Source organism: Vulpes vulpes, chromosome 4 (genome assembly GCF_048418805.1).
Source record: "Vulpes vulpes isolate BD-2025 chromosome 4, VulVul3, whole genome shotgun sequence".
Classification (NCBI taxonomy): domain Eukaryota; kingdom Metazoa; phylum Chordata; class Mammalia; order Carnivora; family Canidae; genus Vulpes; species Vulpes vulpes.
Window position 1 is genome coordinate 95,153,193 of NC_132783.1, and position 20,134 is coordinate 95,173,326.

The 20,134-nt window shown below is 41.8% G+C and overlaps 2 protein-coding genes across 5 annotated transcripts in view; one reads left to right on the top strand and one right to left on the bottom strand.

The window, feature by feature from the left end:
* ZNF346 (zinc finger protein 346) overlaps window positions 1–8,359 on the bottom strand; it is an 82,441-nt gene extending 74,082 nt beyond the window's left edge. For both annotated transcript variants that reach the window (XM_026006534.2, XM_072756537.1), the window contains exon 1: window positions 8,062–8,359. In XM_026006534.2, coding sequence (XP_025862319.1) covers window positions 8,062–8,089 — 28 coding nt within the window. In that variant the 5' untranslated portion in view covers window positions 8,090–8,359. The remainder of the gene's footprint in view (window positions 1–8,061) is intronic.
* UIMC1 (ubiquitin interaction motif containing 1) overlaps window positions 7,756–20,134 on the top strand; it is a 125,118-nt gene continuing 112,739 nt past the window's right edge. The window contains exon 1 of one of the 3 annotated variants that reach the window (XM_026006495.2): window positions 7,756–8,036. The gene's annotated coding sequence lies outside the window, so the exon portion shown is untranslated. Of the gene's footprint in view, window positions 8,037–8,383; window positions 8,758–20,134 lie in introns of those variants that run through there. The other 2 variants (XM_026006500.2, XM_072756532.1) reach the window with 2 other exon arrangements.

Sequence of the window (20,134 nt, forward strand, 5' to 3'; positions counted from 1 at the left end):
ATTATAGACCTCAAAGGCCTCTTCCACCAAGGTGGACTGTGGAGCCTGAGGGCTGGCCTCTAACTTTTGTAATTTTCTCCTAACGTCTGGAGCAGATTGGGTAATAAAATGCATGACAAGCAATGTGTTTCCCTCTGTAGACTCCAGGTCTGTGTTAGAATAGTGGGCAGTCTTTACAGAAGACAACAAGATCTAACCGGGTGACAAATTCGACTGGCACAGTGATAATCCCACACACCTCCTCTCTCCACAGACAGGGACAGAGGGAAGAAGTACAAAGAAGTTTTAAAGAGGGTAACAAAATAGAGAGTCTTCCAGTTGAAAGTGGGCAGTGGGCAGAGAGGAGGGAGCTGGAAGAGGAGAGGGAGAAAGAGATGGGGAGAAAGAAACCAAGCAAGGGCCAGTGAAGGGAGGCACTCTGTCCACTGCCCATTGGGGTGATCAGGCCAAAGGAGTTTTTTTATTTTATTTTATTTATTCACGACAGACACACTCCCCCCCCCCCCCCCCCCCCAGAGAGAGAGAGAGAGAGAGAGAGAGAGAGAGAGGCAGAGACACAGGCAGAGAGAGAAGCAGGCTCCATGCAGGGAGTCCAGTGGGCCAAAGGCAGCACCAAACTGCTGGGCCACCGGGGCTGCCCAGGAGTCAGCTTTTTTTTTTTTTTTAAATTTAAAGATTTTATTCATTTATTCATGAGAGATACAGAGAGAGAGAGAGAGGCAGAGACACAGGCAGAGGGAGAAGCAGACTCCATGCAAGGAGCCCGACGTGGGACTTGATCCTGGGACTCCAGGATCACAACCTGGGCTAAAGGCAGTGCTAAACCGCTGAGCTACCTGGGCTGCCCCTGCGAGTCAGCTTTTTTTTTTTTTTTTAATTTATTTATTCATGATGGGGGGGCGGCAGAGACACAGGAGGAGGGAGAAGCAGGCTCCATGTCGGGAGCCTGACTCCAGGATTGCGCTCTGGGCCAAAGGCAGGTGCCAAACCACTGAGCCACCCAGGGATCCCCGGGGAGTCAGCTTTTTTAACCCATTCCTTATGGGTCTCTATTCAGACAACTTGGAACCAGGGAATGAGAGGAGAAAGAAAAAAGAAAGTTTTCTGTTGGCTATCAGATTTCCAGCTATTAGATTATACTCTGTGAGGGTTATACCTCCACCACTCTTACTAGTCCCTGGTTAGTGAGTGCCTGTTTGACCAAGATCTGTGTGGTGTGAAATGAGCCTTTCCCACCTCTGCTGATTAGTCACTGACCAGAGGGAGCATGTTCTCACAGAATGAAAGCTGTAGCTTTCTTTAGCCATTCCATTAGTAGAGTATAAGAAAGAGAGTGAAGAACATGGAAAAGAAGAGGGAGGCTAACGAAGGAGGTAAGGAAATTGGGAAGTAAGGGCAAAGGGAAAAACATTACCTGAATGAGAGTACTGGGAACCCCCCTGGGATGCTGGAGGCTGACTTACCTAGCACAGTGACACTGAAGCAAAGGATTAATGGCTGATGTCAGCTACGAAGAGGTTTGCATCCAGTTGTCCATATGGGTCCCAGACACCCTTCTGGAGTCCTGGGGGAGTTGCCAAAAAAGTGTGATACTAACCAGTAAGGAGACTTAGGTGGGAAAAGGGTGACAACATATAAGCATGTAGTGGTGGGGAATTTTTTAAAAAGATTTTATTTATTTATTAGAGAGAGAGCACAAATGGGGGAGATTTACCCTCCTTATTCCTCATCTTCTGAAACTGCTTCCTGCTGAGTGGGGGCTGTTGTCCTTATCCCAACCTGGGGGTGTAAAAATCTCTTGCTGACTATTGATTTTTTTAAAAAAGATTTTATTTATTTATTCATGAGAGACAGAGAAAGAGAGACAGAAACACAGACAGAGGGGGAAGCAGGCACTTCACAGCGAGGCTGATGTGGGACTCAATCCCCAGATCTGGGATCACGCCATGAGCCGAAGGCAGACGCTCAACCATTGTGCCACCCAGGTGTCCGACTATTCTGACTTAAAGGGATTCAGGTCTGCCACCAATGGGTTAGGCTGGACTCCCTGGGCCACCATGAACTTGACCTGAAACTCCTGGAGTCTGGAAGACATAAACTTTACTAATAAGTTAGACAGGAGCTAAAAGTAAGTAGAAGTAGGATGGCCATTAATGGTCCTAGAAAAGGTAAGAACCAAGAAAGACTGGGGAGGGCACTTTAGATCATTGACCATATATTATTAACCATTAGATCTGTTCCTTGGTTGTACTGATGTAGCCAGGATGCTTGCTTATAAATATTTCTTATATTTGATTCAATATTTCCTGAGTTCTTTACATAGGTATAATAGGTTATGTTAATATGGCACAGCCTCCTCCTTGTTTGGCCAGGATGTAATCTAAGGCTAACCTGTTGTTAAGAACAACATTTGCTGGAGAAACCAGGGATTCTTAAAAGCCCTGCAATGCTTCTCTATTTGTAGACAATTAATCCAAGGCCAAAATGAGATTTCTTTTTTTTTTTTAAAGATTTTATTTATTTATTCATGAGAATACACAGAGAGGAGAGAGAGAGAGAGGCAGAGACACAGGCAGAGGGAGAAGCAGGCTCCATGCAGGGAGCCTGAGGTGGGACTTGATCCTGGGTCTCTAGGATCATGCCCTGGGCTGTAGGCGGCACTAAACTGCTGAGCCACTGGGGCTGCCCCAAAATGAGATTTCTTAAAGTCACTTCATGGTAAGTGAAGTCTTCCCAATTGGAGCTCTATAGTGGCTCCAATTCCCACAAGGATTAGACCTATAGCATGCCCTGGGCAGTTATGTTGTAGTGGGTGTATAGTTATTATTCTGCCTGGGGTTATACCATCTATGGCACATTCTCCCTGGTGGTGGATATTAGTAACACATGATTAGTAGGCTGCCACCAGTTGTGGCTTATATATACCATTTGAGGGAGTTTTGGAAGTTCAGTGTGGCTGACTTCCACATTAAAAAAAAAGAAAACCTGGGGGTGCCAGGGTGGCACAGTAGGTTTAGAGTCCAACTCTTGCTTTCAGCTCAGGTCATGACTGCATGAAATTGAGCTCTGCATCAGGCTCTGTGCTCAGTGTGGAGTCTGCTTAAGACTCTCTCCCCCGCTTTCTTTACCCCTCCCCCCAAAATAAATAAATATTTTTTAAAAAGGTAACCTCCTGGTATACATGCTTTGGTAGGAATGCTGGAATTAAACTACTTCTAGAGTTCATTTTTGGGGAGTTCATTTGAATGATTACAGTTGGGGGATAAGAGTCCACCTGATAGAAGGGTGAAATCTTTTAATTTTGTTTTATTAGGCCTAGGTCATTGGTAAAGGGACAGAGGCCACTGGTTATTTGGTATAGTGACATTATAGACAATAGTTTGATATTCCTGGGCCATGCATGATGTAGACTGAACTGGCAAACAGTTAAGTTTACCATAGAAGTTATATAGAAACACAGGTAAATTCCATTTTCTTTCTTTCCTTTTCTTTCTTTCTTTCTTTCTTTCTTTCTTTCTTTCTTTCTTTCTTTCTCTTTCTTTCTTTCTTTCTTTCTTTCTTTCTTTCTTTCTTTCTTTCTTTCTTTCTCTCTCTCTCTCTTTCTTCCTTTCTTTTCTTTCAGGATTTTATTCATGAGAGGCACAGAGAGAGAGAGAGAGAGAGAGAGGCAGAGACACAGGCAGACGGAGAAGCAGGCTCCATGATTTGGGACTTGATCCTGGGACCCTGGGATCATGCCTTGAGCCAAAGGCAGATGCTCATCCGCTGAGCCACCCAGGCATCCCTCTTTGTTTTTAAAGCTCTTATTTATTTGAGAGACCGAGAGAAAGCACGTGTGTGCAAGTGTGTGCATGATGGGGGAGGGGCATAGGGAGAGGAAGAAGAAAGTTCCCTGCTCGCAGGGAACCCATCTTCGGACACTGGGATCATGACCTGAGCTAAAGGCAGATGCTTAACTGACTGAGCCACCCAGGTGCCCCTAAGTTCCATTTTCTATTATGCAAACGTTGAGGAGTTGAATAACTTAAACTGATGAGAGAGAGAAAAAGGAGAGGTTAAAAGACTGCCCACTAGGAAAAATGATTGGGAACTGTGGACTAGATGGTAGATGCCTATAGCAGATCCAGCAGTTAAAAAGATTATTACCTGAAGTTATGAGTCTAGAGTCCTTACCATTGACTCCTGGTCAGGTTGGCTGGAAAGATGAATAGAATCAACAGGAGGAACATTTTGGTAATAGAGGCTTTCCTTTTTGATTCAACAGGGGCAGAGAAGGTGCTTCTCTGGTGGGGTGGGGGTGGGGTTGAGCAAAGTGGTAGAGGGCAAGCAGAATTATGTCCACAAAGATTGTAGGAGTCCAGGTCACCACATTATTTATCTGTCATGAATTCATTTCTAGAATTGATACTTAAAGATTTTTATTTATTTATTTGAGAGAAAGAGTGAGAAAGCAGAGGAGGAGCAGAGGAAGAGGGACAAGCAGACTTGGTACTGAGCTCAGAGCCAGTACATGACCCTGAGGTCATGACCTGGGCCAAAACTAAGAGTCAGAGGCTTAACTGACTGAGCCACCCAAGTGGCCCTTGAATATATATATATTTAAAGTCTTCTATAGTCTCATAGGAGTAGGATGACCTCAGGTCTTCTGGATGGTCCTGTGGATATTTAGGAGAGAGGACTTTCAATCTGGAAAGATGTGCTCAGTTAGGGACTCCTTTGTAGTTGACGCTTTTGAAATGGCTAGGATCGCTTGGTAAGAAACCTTCCATTTAGGCAACCGTTGGTGCTCTGGGGAATTTCCCTTACAAGTTCTAGGAAGGACCTGAACTCCAGGGTTAACCTGTGGAGGAGTCTCCTCCTCTCTGCCTCATCCTTGGCTGGTAGTATTTTGTTTGCGAAGTCTTTGATTGCTTTATGTACCTGACCTAGATGAGTAATATACATTGTAAGTGTGGAGGCTGAGAAAATTAAGGCCATTCCACCTCAAGTTTATCATTAGCACAAGTATAGCCATCTCAGGCCCCTGTGAATAAGAGCTGAACTTTACAGGAAAAACAGCAGAATACCCTTGACAGAGAGTCCCATATCAGAATGAGAACAGAGCTTAATGCCCTTGACAGAAAGTCCCATATCAGAATGGAAACAGAGCCCAGAATGCCCTTGACAGAGACAGAAAGTCCTGTATTGGAATGAAAACAGAGCCCAGAATGCCCTTGACAGAGACAGAAAGTCCTGTATTGGAATGAAAACAGAGCTTAAGAAATTCCTCCACCCCTTCTGAAAATCCCCTAGACCAGCCCATAAAAACCCAGCTGTAACCCCCTTCGGGGTTCAAGTCCCTGCTCCGCTGTGTCAGGTATACTTGGACCCAAGCTCGAGCTTGTTAATAAACCCTCATGTACTTGCATCGGTGTCGGCTCCTTGATGGTTTTCTCGGATTCACAATCTTGGGCACAACAGTAAGCTCTGGTTCACTTCTCCATCTAACAGTAGGAGTAGGCTAATCTGAGGTTCATGAGTCTCATGAAATGAGACAGCAGGGACTGTACTCATATCCCCTCAACCCTCACTGCAAAATCCAGTATTCCTTGGCTCTCCATAAAAAGAAAAGCTAAATCTCTATACCTCCTGAGTAGTATATCTTGCAGGAATGTGGAAACAAGATATTTATGGAAAGGAGGGACTCAAGACTGGTGAAGACTGGATCAAACCAATTTGTGCCAAGATAGTCACCAATACTAACCTTTCACTGCCTTTTTCCCTCATTATAACACTCAGGGTGGAGATATCACGTGCTAATTAGACAGGTGAGACATGAAGAAGCATGACCCTTAAGTACTCAGGTGTCAAGAATTCTCCACCTCTACATGCTTAAATGTCACCCTTTTCCCACCTAAACCTTTTTTTTTTTAAATATTTAAAAAAATTTTTTTAAATTTTTATTTATTTATGATAGTCACAGAGAGAGAGAGAGAGAGGCAGAGACACAGGCAGAGGGAGAAGCAGGCTCCATGCACCGGGAGCCCGATGTGGGATTTGATCCTGGGTCTCCAGGATCGCGCCCTGGGCCAAAGGCAGGCGCCAAACCGCTGCGCCACCCAGGGATCCCCCCACCTAAACCTTTTTAAAGCTCTCCCAGACCTCTCTTCAGGGAGCTAGCCTGAAAACTCTTTCCTTTGTGCTGTCTTCCTTGTGCTGAGCATAGGCCTCAATAAAGCCTTGCTTGGAACTCCTGTTTGACCTCTTGTCAATTTCTGTCATTTAGCCAGCTCAACAGCCCTTTTCAGCATCAGTGTTACAGCAGGCAAAGGAAAAAATGGTTGAGTTGCATTTTAGAGGATCAGTTGGAGGTGACTTGGGAGGATTAGAAAAGGTCATCCCAGAATTAAATGTCACAGAAAATGTTAAGAATACTGTAATTAGTGCTTGCTTCTGAGCACATCCACTAAGAACTAATGTAACTAGTTCCACTACCAAATTGTTAACGTTTTATATGTTATATTTAGGTTTATTTTTTATTTTAAAATATTTATATTTTAAAATATTTAAATATAATTTATATTTATATTTAATATTTAATAAATATTTAAAAAAGTATTTTAAAAAATTATTTACTTGAGAGGGAGAAAGCAAGCAAGAGAGTAGAGCAGGGGAGAGGGGCAGAGGGAGAGGATGAAGTAGACTCTGCATTGAGCAGGGAGCCCAAGGTTGGGCTTAGTCCCAGGACCAGGGGACTACGACCTGAGCAGAAGGTAGACTCTTAACCCTTCACTGACTGAGCCACCCAGGCACCCCAGGTTTCTTCTTTTTTAAAAAAAAGAAATCATGACAAATCTATCTGAAGTCCTGTTTATCTATCCATTCTGACTTTTACCCCTCCCCCCTTTCCTGCCTTTATCATGGTGCATGTCCATATATCCATCTACTTCATTTTCTATACTTAACATTTTCCATTATCTGTATATACTGTGATTGTGTTAAATTTACATGTCATTTCACACTGCACATACTTACTGGCATATTGCTCTTTATAACTCTTAAGAGCTATCAAATGTTGCTATGTATAGGACTCATTCATTAATTTGTTGTAACATCGGGATCCCTGGGTGGCGCAGCGGTTTGGCGCCTGCCTTTGGCCCAGGGCGCGGTCCTGGAGACCCGGGATCGAATCCCACGTCGGGCTCCCGGGGCATGGAGCCTGCTTCTGTCTCTGCCTCTCTCTCTCTCTCTGTGTGACTATCATAAATAAGAAAAAAAGAATTTTGTTGTAACATCACAGGAACGTATCACGTTTTGTCTCTATGCTTAGTGCACATTTCCGTTGTTTACATTTTTGACAAGGAAGCATGCTCAATCATGAATTTTTCTTCTTGTGAATATCTGTAGGAATTTCTTTTTGTATTCTTCTAGACATAAAGTTGCTGGGTTATAAAACGCACATTTAAAATTTCACCAAAAGTGGTTGTTCTAATTTTATACTGCCAACTGACATCTCCAAGAGTTTACCTTCCTCAGATTCCCTCCCTTCCCGAAAATGGCCAGTTTGTAACATTTTCCATCAGGACATAGTTTTCAAGTGGTCACACGAACAGATCATTTCAGTATAACTCTACAGGCCAGGGGAGGCTTCATATGGCAGAGGAGACTCCGAAAGGGCTCACCGCAGCGTTCTGCCGCCCTACCGTTACTCTTCGGTTCTCCACAGCTTGCTAATGTACACCGAAGGAGCACGCTGCGCTGCGCGTGCGCGGGGAGGGCCACACACTGCGCTGGAGGAGCAAGTCCGACCCTCAGCGACCGCGTGCGCCAGCCCACGCTCAGTGGTACGACCAGGCCGCGGCCTCCCCCCGCAGCGCGGGTTGGTTGCGTCTCGGGACGCCGGCGCACGCTCGCACACCCGCCCCGCCAGCGCGACTCCTCCCGGCGGCGCCTCAGCTTCGCGCGCCGGCCCGCCCCCCCGCTCCTGACGTGCTCCGGACGCTCGCGACCCGCAGGGCCCGGGAGGAGGGGCTCGGCAGTGGGGTGCCGGCCGGTCGGTGAGTACCTGCCGCCTCCGCTCACCTCCAGCCCGTCCTCTTCCCGCCTGCATTCTTTTCTCAGGGGGCCTCCTCACCCGCAGGGGCTCTGACGCGGGGTAGAGCCCTATCGGCGGCGGAGGCCGCCGTCTCCGGACGCCGGGGTGGGCCTTCGGGCCGTCGGGGTGGCTCTTCAGGATGTTGGGTGGGCGTCCCCGGACGCCGGGGTGGCCCTTCGGGACGCCTCAGGAAGCTGGCAGGGGCCTCCCGACGCGGGAGAGGGGCCCTTTGGGACACCGGGGTGGCCCCGAGGAACCTCGCTGGGCGCCTTCTGACGTCGTAGTGGGCGTCAGCCCCCAGTGCCAGGCCTGCCCCCTTCTCTCGGGGGTGGGGCCTCTGTCTTCCCAGGAGCTCCTTCGTTTTTCCGCGTCCGCGGGTGGGCTCGGTCCCCGCCCGCGCCTCGTGCGTTCCTTCCTCACGCTGGACACCTCGGGAGGGGCTGCGTCCTCCCCGTTTCCCCCCACGGGCTCCGCAGCCCGGGCCTTTACCGGAGGAGGGGCCCGTGGTCCTCACGCCCCCTCCTCCTCGGCCAGTCTACTGTTTTGCTGGAGAGTGATCCTTTCTTCTGTTATTTGCCCAGAAAAAAGTATTTTCCTTCCAAATCCATATTATATGCTGCTTTCCCCTCCAACAGAACTGATGGGTCCTTCTGAACGATGACAGTGTTTCAAGCCTGTTACACGTACGCGTTTATTTAATCTTAAGGACACTTTCATGAGGTACTCGGTTCAGAGGTGAGGTAACTGAGGATGGAAGACCTAGCTCGTAAGTGGTAGTAGAGCTATTTTGAGTCCAGGCGGCCTGACTCTAATGTTCTTGTATTTAGTCAACTGTTATACTGAGATATAAGTAATATCCAGGGAAAAGTGAAAGTTTTATGCTTCTGTCTTATTTTTTTCCTATCGGGAGGCAGTGCCTTGTAGATGAATCAAAGAATGTGTTTTTGGTATCAGGTATATTGAGCTGCAATTCACAACATGGCCATTTACTAACCTAGTACGAACTTACCAATTGGTTTTTTTTTCAATTGTTTGATTTTGAATAAATTTACAAACATGTAAAATAGTGATAAAAATTGTAAAGATCATGATCAATGATTAAAAATAGCAAAAAATTGCGATAACACATGGAGTGATTGGGAGGATAACCTTTAGAATGCATGTGAGGTACCTAGAATATTGTCCGAGGACCCAATAAATGACTAATTTAATTACTCAAAATGTGTGTGTTTTTTTTTTTTTTTTAAGATTTATTTATTTATTCTTGAGAGCCACACAGAGAGAGGCAGAGACATAGGAAGAGGGAGGAGAAGCAGGCTCCATGCAGGGAGCCGTCCCGGTATTCCAGGATGACGCCCTGAGCCAAAAGCAGACGCTCAACCGCTGAGCCTGAGCCACCCAGGCGTCCCTCAAAATGTGTTGTTACACACTTGTCCTGAGGCTGAGTATAAAGTGGGAGATAAAGAATTATGAGTGTGCTTGTGTATGTGAATGCATTTGCCTTTTTAATTTTATGTACTGACGTATTATTGGTGCAAGAAGGTCGTTTTATTAAAATATGAGGGCAGGAAGAGCTGTCTCATTTACCTTTTGTTAAATCAAGGAAACAAGCTCTTGAAATCAGGTGATAAAGCTTGGTACCGTTTCTTGAGTAGTGACTTAATAACTTATGGTGAGTCATTAATAAAGACTTCTTGTTAAGGTCCCTATGTCTCCAAGCTTTCAAAGTGGTTTTGACATGTTTGGTAGGCAGAATGTCAAGATTTTAAGTTGAGTGATTTTAAGTGATCTTCAGATCAAGATAAAGATGATAGATATTGCTGAAGGAAAATGACAAGTAATATCCCAAGTTGGGTATTTTCAAGGACTACCAAAAATTCTACCTGTGAATTCCTGATGGAATCTCATTATTCCATCACCTTTCCTGCTTGTGCATTGTTTTAGAGACATTTTGTTCCTGTCACTGTTAAGATGAGGCTGTTGCCCTCTAGACTCTATTTTTCCTTCATAGTTGTAATTCATTCTTTAGCGTTGGTTCAAGGAATTGAAGATAAGCCATTATTTTAGTGAGTTCTTCAGTTTTAAGGGTAGCAACTTAAATAGTAGCTAAACTGTATGCTGGTTTGCTTGTTTAAATTGGCCAAGCAGTGCCTTGTTTTTACTTTTATTAGAGTTACTGTGGAACTGTGTGGCTAAATTTCAGGAAGCACTGAATTTTGGAGTCTGTAATCTGTGGAGGGGCCTCTACTTAATGCTTCTTGTCAATCCCTTATCTGCTTAATTCTTTGAAAACCCCCTTTAAGACTGCTGGGGGTTCTGTGCTACAGAGAAGAGTAGGGTTTTTACTTATTTATGTATCTTTAAGAAGTTACATATATTTGGTAGTATAGCTACTCTTGCTATCAGATTTGAGCATTTTGGTTTAAATAACTCTAGCGTACAGAAAACATTTAATGAGATGAAAACTTCCATACAAAATTTTTTTCTAGGGCACTGTGATTCCTTCAGAATTCCCCCAAACTAATTCCGACATCTGTCTTACCTATGCTATTCAACCTATAATAATTTTATCCATCTGTGCCTTTATGTAGTATTGTATATTTGAGAGCATGAGTTGGGGGTGGAGGGAGGCCGACTTCCCACTGAGCAGGGAGCCCAATGCAGGGCTCAGTCTCAAGGACTGAAATCATGACCTGAGCTGAAGGCAGTCACTTAACTGACTGAACCCTCCATGTACCCTCATTCAACAAATATAATTTATATGTGCATACCATGGATCAGGCAGCAGTTTTAGTTAGAAGAGGTGTAAAGATTAAGTCATGAAGTATTGTAGTCAGGAGACAGAATTGTAAGTGGCTCCTTTGTGACTTTGGACAAGTTACTTTTCTGAACTTATGCTTCCTAGTAACAATTACATATACTTCTTAGGTTTTTGTGAAGATTAATTAGAAATATTTTGGGATCCTTGAATTGTCATGTGAATTTTAGGATCAGCTTGTTAATTTACATACACAGCCAACTAGAATTTTATTAGGTATTGAACTGAATCCATATATCAATTTAAGGAGTAGTAGTACCATCTGAAGTCTTGATACTTGGGTTGTTTTTCTTTTATTTAGATCCCTCTAATTTCTTTAAAAAATGTTTTATAGTTTTCAGGGTGTAAGTTTTGCATGTCTGGAGATCCCTGGGTGGCTTAGCGGTTTGGCACCTGCCTTTGGCCCAGGGCGTGATCCTGAAGTCCCGGGATCGAGTTCCACGTCGGGCTCCCGGCATGGAGCCTGCTTCTCCCTCCTCCTGTGTCTCTGCCTCTCTCTCTATGTCTATCATAAATAAATAAATCTTTAAAGAAACAAAAAGTTTTGCATGTCTTCTGTTAAAGTTATGCCTATTTTAGTCTTTATGATGCTCTTGTAAATGGAATTGTTTTCTTAATTTTATTTTCAAATTGCTCATTGCAAATGTATAGAAATACAGTTTTGTTTTGATTTTGTATCCTGCAGCCTTGCTGAACTTGTGTATTCTGATAGTTTTTTTTTTAGTGGAGTCCTTCAAATTTTTTATGTACAAGATCATTGCATCTAAATGATGATAAAACTAAATATGGTTTTACTTCTCCCCCTTTCCAATCTAGATGCTTTTTTTTTTTTCCTCTCTCTCTTTTTGCCTCATTGCTCTGGCTAGAGCCTCCACTATAATGTTGAATAGAGGTGCTAAGAGTGGACATGCTTGTTTTGTACCTGATTTAAGGGGAAAGCTTTCAGTCTTACACTATTAAGTATGATATTAACCATGGGTTTTTGATAGATACTTTATCAGTTTGAGGAAGTTCTCTCCTATTTCTAGTTTGTTTAGTATGTTTAGTATTTTTATCATTAAGGGTGTTGAGTTTTGTTAGATGCTCTTTCTGTGTATATTAAGATAATCATGTAGTTTTTGTCCTTTATTCTATTGATATGGTATAATACATTGAGTTTCAGATCTTAAACCAACCTTGCCTTCTCTTGATACTTCTTAGTCATGGTATATAATTCATTTTATATAATATTGGATTTGGTTTGTTAGTATTTTATTGATTTTTGCATCTATATTTATAACAGATATATTTGTCTCTGGTTTCTTTTTCTTTTTTCTTAAAGATTTTATTTTTAATACTCTCTAAACCCAACATAGGGCTCAAACTCATAACTCTGAGACTAAGTGTAACATTGTTCCATCGACTGAGCCAGTCAGGCACTCCTGGTTTCTTGTTTTCTCTTATTGTCTTTGGTCAGATAGAATGAGTTGGGAAGTGTTCCACCACTTTTTTGGGGAAGAGTTTGTGAAAGATTGTTACTTCTTTAAAAGTTCAGTACAGTTTCACAGCAAATCAGAAATGATAGGACTAGAGTTGAGCTGAAAGGCCTAGGTGCATTTGTATATCTTTTAAGCTTTTGCTAATTGAGTTTGAAAGCCCAAGAGGGGTGTCAAATTGTGACCTGAGTGTCAGTCAGCTGTCCTTACATCCCCCTGGCACTCAGCTGTGCACACCTGCACACGCCACACACATGACTTACAGACCAGCTGTGCTCCAGAGTAGATATCTACCTGGTGAAGGAGGGGCGCACCCCTCCCCCCCAAGGAAAAAAACAAAAAAACTTTGCAATGGCATTACGAAGTTACAAAGTAGGGAGAGGAGATTGAGTATAGCATAGTGGTAAATACTTTTATTAAGTCAGAGGAATAGAAGGAAGATGAAGGAAATGAGTGATCAGATCTAGGAGAAAACTAAATTGAGCAGTGTCACAGACATTAAGTTAGATTATAGTAAAGAAAGGATTTGCCAAGATGGTTAGTAGAATGGAAGCTGAAGAGGGGCATACGGATTTGTGGCAAGGAGATTTTTGATGATCTTAAAGGGAGAGCAGATTCAGATTACATAACAAATGAGAGAAGAGGCCAATAAATGGACATGGACGGTGGATATGGAATGTGTTCTTTTTTTTTTTTTTTTTAAATTTAAAGATGTTATTTATTCATTCATGAGAGACACAGGCAGAGGGAGAAGCAGACTTCCTGCAGGGAGCCTGATGCGAGACTCCATCCCATTATCCCGGCATCACGCCCTGAGCCAAAGGCAGGTGCTCAACCCCTGAGCCACCCAGCTGCCCCTGGAATGTGTTCTTTAAAGTTAATGTCAAAACTTCAAATTATCTCCAGAGTTTACAAGTTTAAAGAAAAACAAAAGTAGTGTTTACACATGGTTCAAAATTCAAATAGAGAAAATGTTTTTCCTCATCTATCTCTCATTCTCTTTCATACTTTTGGCAATTTCTTGTGTATCATTCCAGATGAATTTTAAAACGGGGCTGGGCGTGTTTTTTAATTTACACAAGTAAAATAACACTAAACATGCTGTTCTGCCTTTTGCTCTCTAATAAATAAATAAAAATTATTTATTTATTTATTTATTTATTTATTTTTTTTTTTTAAAGATTTTATTTATTCATTCATGATAGTCACAGAGAGAGAGAGAGAGGCAGAGACACAGGCAGAGGGAGAAGCAGGCTCCATGCAGGGAGCCCGACGTGGGATTCGATCCCGGGTCTCCAGGATCGCGCCCTGGGCCAAAGGCAGGCGCCAAACCGCTGCGCCACCCAGGGATCCCAAAAATTATTTATTTATTAGAGGGCAAAAGCAGGGGGAGCAGCAGAGGAGAGGGAGAAGCAGACTCCCTGTTGAGCAGGGAGCCGGACTCAGGACCCTGGGATCCTGACCTTCATGAGCTGAAGGCAGATGCTTTAAAGGACTGAGCTTTAATGGACTAAGCCACCCAGGTGACCTTGCCTTTTGTTTTAAATTAATGATTGCTTTGGAAATTTATAGTGTGTGTCAATGTATAGAGATCTGAGTAAAAAATTTGATGATAATGCAGAGGAGAGAACTTTTATTGGTGATAGGGTTAAGGGAAGTTATTTTTAGGCTCAACATGTTGTGTTAATGTTTGTAGCAAGGGAATAGAGTGGATCTAGAAGGAATTTAAATACATGAAGGCTTGGGAGAAGCTTACTGGGGGAAAGGCTTGAAGACAGAAGTCCCTTAGAAAGGATCAGTGAAAAATCAGGTGGTTTTGTTTTGTGAATCTCTCCAGGAATCTTACTTGGTAGCTGGGGCAAGAAGTACACAGCAAGTATTTTCCCAGGGTTAGGGGCTTTAGAGATTCCACTGAAATGACTGACTTATGGGAATGGGACCTACGATAAGGAGCAAATTATGAGAGGTAAAATTGTGATTTCTGTTTCCAGTGTTGAGTACAATTCTGACTGATAATAGGTTTCCTTAATTTAAATCCCACTTTTTTACATTTTGAAGTAGGTAATACTTAGGAAAATTATTTAACTTTTTAAAGTTACTTGAGTGAACTACCTACCAAAGGTTTTCAAATGTTTTTTAGTTCACAAAAAATTTTTCCTAAAAATTATTTTTGAACTGGAGATGAGAGTTGAAAATGGATTAATTTCTGTTTTTGATGGCCTGAAAAATTTATCCATGCTGATTTTTAAAAATCTGCACAAAAGGTATCATACTATTTTTCTTTTATTTTACACTTACTAGTGCAAAAATCTTGGAGATTCTTCCATGAGATTATGTGCAGTTGACTCTTGAACAACACAGAAATTAGGCATATTGACACCCTGCACGGTTGAAAATCTGTACAACTTTTGACTTCTCAAAAATGTAACTACTAAGAGCCTGCTGTTGATTGGAAGCCTTACTGATAACATAAACAGCCAATTAAACATAACATATTTTGTATGCTATGTGTATTATATACTGTATTCCCTCAATAAGATAAGGTGGCCATAAGAAAATGTATGAAGAGGCGCCTGAGTGGGTCAGTCTGTTAAGCGTTTGCCGTGGGCTCAGGTCATGATCCATGCTCAATCCATGATTGAGACCCAGGATAGGCTCCTTGCTCAGTGGAGAGTTTGCCTCTCCCTCTGCCCCTCCCCCTGCTCAAGTTCTCTCTCTAGCTCTCTCAAATAAATAAGTAAAAATTTTAAAAGAATGTATTAAGAAACTAATTAAAAATACATTTACAGAGTACCTGGATGACTCAGTTAAGTGTCCTACTCTTGATTTCAGCTCAGATCAGGATCTCAGGGTTCTGGGATTGAGCTCCAAGTTGGGCTCCCTGCCCAGTGGGGAGTCTGGTTGTCTCCCTCTCCCTCTGCCTCTACCTCTGCGTGCATGTGTGTGCATGCTGTCTTTCTTAAATAAATCTTTAAAAAGATTTATGGTACTGTACTGTAATAGACTCATATAAGTGGACCTGCACATTTCAAACTGATGTTCAAAGGTCAACTATATATGTCCTTGTTCTTTTTTTTAAATTGTAGCAAAATATACATAATTTACCAAATACATGAAATTTTACAAAAATATATACAAAATTTACCACTTTAAGTATACAATTCATTGGTATAGGCACATTCACATTGTTGTTCAGCCATCATCACCATCCATTTCCACAACTTTTTTCATCTTCCTAAACTGAAACTGTACCCTTTATTTTTTATTTTATTTTTATTTTTAAAAGATCTTATTTATTCATGACACAGAGAGAGAGAGAGGCAGAGATACAGGCAGAGGGAGAAGCAGGCCCCATGCAGGGAGCCTGATGTGGGACTTGATCCCCGGTCTCCAGGATCACGCCCTGGGCTGAATGCAGGCGCTAAACCGCTGAGCCACCCGGGGATCCCAACTCTGTAGCCTTTAAACGGTAACTACGCGTTGCTCCTTTCCCTCAGCCTGTGGTAGCCACCATTCTGCTTTCTGTTCTATGAATTTGACTATTTTAGGTATCTCATGTGAGGGGAATCATACAGTATTTGTCCATTTGTGTCTGGCTTATTTCACTTAGCATAATATCTTCAAAGTTTATCCTTTGGATATACAGCTACATCATTTACCATTCCTCCTAAGCAGTGTACAAGGGTTCCAGTTTCTCCACATCCTCTCCAATACTTGCTATTTTCTGTATTCTGCATAGTAGCCATCCTAAGGAGTGTGAGGTGGTATCTTGTGGTTTTGGTTTGCAGTTCCTTAGTGATTAGTGATGTTGAGCATCTTTTCATGTGCTTATTGACCATTTGAATAGTGATGTTGAGCATCTTTTCATATGCTTATTTATCATTTGAATATCTTTGGAGAAATGTCTTTCAAATCCTTTGCCCATATTTTAATTGGGTTGGCTTTTTTTTTGTTCTTTTTATAGTCTTGATATTAACCACTTATCAGATGAACAGTTTGCAGATTTTTTCCCCCCATTTTGTGGGTTTTTTCACTTGTTGATAGTATCCTTTCATGCATAAGATTTAAAAATTTTGACATAGTCACTTCTTTTGGTTGTTGTCTGTTCTTTCAGTGTCATATCCAAGAAATCATTGCAAAATCCAATGCTAATTTACTTTTTTCTTTGGAAATTTAACGTCCTTAAGTTCATGAGATTAAGTCATTGTTCTCAACTATATTTACTACTAATGTTGGAGAATCAGTAACTCTTCAAATATAATAAAGAAGAATTAAGATGGCTACATGATAAGGGCTGCAGAAAGAGCAGATGTGTTTGAAATAGAATTAAAAGGGATAGACTTAGAATTTTGGAGTTAATGCAGTTAGATATTTCTTCAGAAATATTCAGTCGAGTTCTGATATTATCAAGCTTTTATTGTCACAGGTGATAAAATAAAAATGGTTTGTATTTATAATTTTAATCATGAAGATGATGGAAGTCTGCTTTCACTTTGCAATTTTTGTTTAAAGATTTTTTTTATTTATTAGAGAGAGAACCCAAGTGGGGGTGGGGGAAGGGCAAAAGGAAAGGGACAAGCAGACTCCCCATTGAGCAGGGAACCCAATGTGGGGCTTGATCCCAGAACCTTGGGATCATGACCTGAACCAAAGGCAGCTTGCTTGACTGACTCAGCCACCCAGGCGTTCCTCTGTTTTTTGTTGTTGTTGTTAGTTCAGGAAATATTTTGACACCTCAATAAAAAAGCTTTTCCAGTTAACTTATGTTAGAAATCTTTTCGAAATTAAAAATGCAGAATCCATTGAGATGAGAAACAAGGGATTCTGTAGAGGTTAATTGTAGCTTTACCACTCTACCAGAGTTGCATCTAAGCCTGTTTTTGTGTCTACTACTTTTTAATTTTAAAATGGACATTTAGCTTTTATCTGTATATATTTTTATCTGAATATATTTCAGATCCCTGAATAACAGGCACACTGTATTTGTCTTTTTCCTATCTTCTGTGCTTTTCCAAATCCAGTTTGTTTCTTCATACACTCATTTGGTCATTAAAGCATTTATTCATTTATTAAGTAACATTTATTGAAAGCTAAGCTCTGAGTTAAGTATTGGAATTCAGACATGAATAAGAAACAGTTTCTGCCTCTGTAACTTTACAGTTTCCTAAGGAAATAAGATAGTAACCATCATTAAAACACAGTATAATCCTTCAGCATTCAGCTCAAGTTCCACCTGTAGCAAGGCCTTTCTCAACTTAACCCAACCTAGCTGACCTTGGCGCCATCTTTTTGTGGTTTATTGCCTTTGTTGTTTGTGTTATATAATTAGAGATAGCTGTTTCATAACAGTGGAATTAAATATACAAGCTATCATGAAAATAGTCTTATCTTTTTGCCTTCCATTCTCTCCTAGCTGTTTAATGTGTTCTATTTATATAGCTGATTTGTTTAGGCAGCCAAAAGTCCATCTTTTCATTAGATTTCATTTGTATTGCCTTTGTACAGCACAGTGTCATGTTTCTGTTGAACAAAAGCTTAGTTTCCCTGCTAATTCTCAAGTTGCAGGGGGGGCCTAGGTGGCTCATTTGGCTAAGTGTCCGACTCTCGATTTCAGCTCAGGTAATGATTTGGGCTTGTGGGATTAGACCCTGAGTCGCGCTCTGTGTCCAGTAAGGAACCTGCTTGAGATTCTCTTCCTTTCCCTCTGCCCCTACCCCTGCTTGTGCAAGCACAAGCACAGGGCATTCATATGCTCTTTTTCTCTCAAATCTTTAAAAAAAAAAAAAAAAGTTGCAGTCTTTGTAAGAGGTTGTAATTTTCATTTAGAGGAGAGAAAAAATAAATGGGTAAGTGAAGGAAGAACAGAATAACAATTTTGAAATAGAAAAGTGAGTATTTCTAAGATGGTATTATAACAAATGGAGTAGATATACTTACGACAATAGGCTTTATATGGTCATGATTAATCATCTTCACATTTTTCTTATTCTAGAATGTTGTAATTTCAGCCAAAAGTTTAGGCTTTAGGGACGCCTGGGTGGCTCAGAGGTTTAGCACCTGCCTTCGGCCCAGGCCATGATCCTGGATAGCCGGGATCGAGTCCCACATCGGGCTCCCTGCATGGAGCCTGCTTCTCCCTCTGCCTGTGTCTCTGCCTCTCTGTGTCTCTCATGAATAAATAAATAAAATCTTTAAAAAAAATAAAAAGTTTAGGCTTTAATTTTTGTAGATTTACTATGTAAAACAGGTAAGGACACCTGGAGAGAGTGTTTGATATATTTTGATGGGTCTTGTTTTTTTATCCATTCAGCCACTCTCAGACTTCCAATTAGAGAATTTAGCCTTTTTGCATTTAAAGTAAGCTATGTACTTCTTGACTTTTTTTTGTGTGTGCCATTTTGTTAGTTTTTTTTTTTTGGCTGCTTTGTAATTCCTCTGTTCCTCCTTTTCTTGCTCCCTTCCTTTGTGATTTGATGATTTTCTATTGTAATATACAAAGTTCTGTAGGACTGTCAGCATAAGGCCCAGTGGCCCCCAGAGGCAGGTGATCTCCTGATCCCCTGGGAAGCAGCTTTAAAAACTGGAGTGTCAGACAAGGGTACAAACTCCTTTCTGGGAGATATTAGCAAGCTTGACTGAAGTAGAGGGAGGTGCAAAGATGGTGCCTGCTAGCATCTTTGGAATACTTCAGTAGTCACCTATGAAGTTTGTTAAATTAGATGCCTTGCCTCTCATGCTTGCTTTAAGATAAGCAAATAAGCCTTTTTCACAGAAAGTCTGAGTGCTTTTCACTTGGCTGCTTTTGTACTGAGCCCTGGGGTACGTTAATTTGCATGTGTCAGCTTTTTGAGAGCTGCTTTTCAATTCTTTTTAGTTTTGGGAGGCTTGTTGATGCAAGCTCTGTTGGCTTTCAAAGCTAGATGTTTAGGGGGCTTATCTCTCAGGTGCAGGTCTTTTTTTTTTTTTTTTAAGATTTTATTTATTTATTCATGATAGACACAGAGACACAGAGAGAGAGAGAGAGAGAGAGAGTCAGAGACACAGGCAGAGGGAGAAACAGGCTCCCTGCAGGGAGCCCGATATGAGACTTGATCCCAGGACTCCATGATCACACCCTGGGCCGAAGGGAGGTGTTTAACCACTGAGCAACCTAGAGACCCCCCCCCCTTTTTTTTTTATTTTATTTATTCATGAGAGACAGAGAGAGAGGCAGAGACACAGAGGGAGAAGCAGGCTCCTTGCAGGGAGCCCAATGCAGGACTCGATCCCAGAACTCTGGGATCATGCTGCAAGCTAAAGGCAGATACTTACCACTGAGCCACCACTGAGCCAGGCATCTCAGGTGCAAGTCTTAAAAGTTGTGGTGTGAGATATGGGGTTCGGACCTCTCTCCTCCAGGAAAAGCTCTTGGGTTGAGTTCCCTCCCTATTGTGGGTTGTTGTGCCTGGGGTGGGGTTTATAATGAGATTCTCTCTTAACCTTACCTATTTGCTTTGTTGTGGTTTCCCTCTCATTTGTGAATGGGTTTCCCTGCCAGGTTTTAGGTTTATTTCAGAATTTGTTCATATATATTTGTAGATTGGGTGTATCCACAGGAGGAGGTTAATTCAGGATCTTCCAGTGTCACCTTGAACCGAACTCTCTTTTCAGCAATATTTTTAAGTTTCCATTTGCAAGTCTTGCACTTATTTTGTTAAATTTATTCCTAAGAATTTTATTATTTTTGATGCTAGTAGAATAAAATTTTTTTTTTTTTTACTTTTGCAA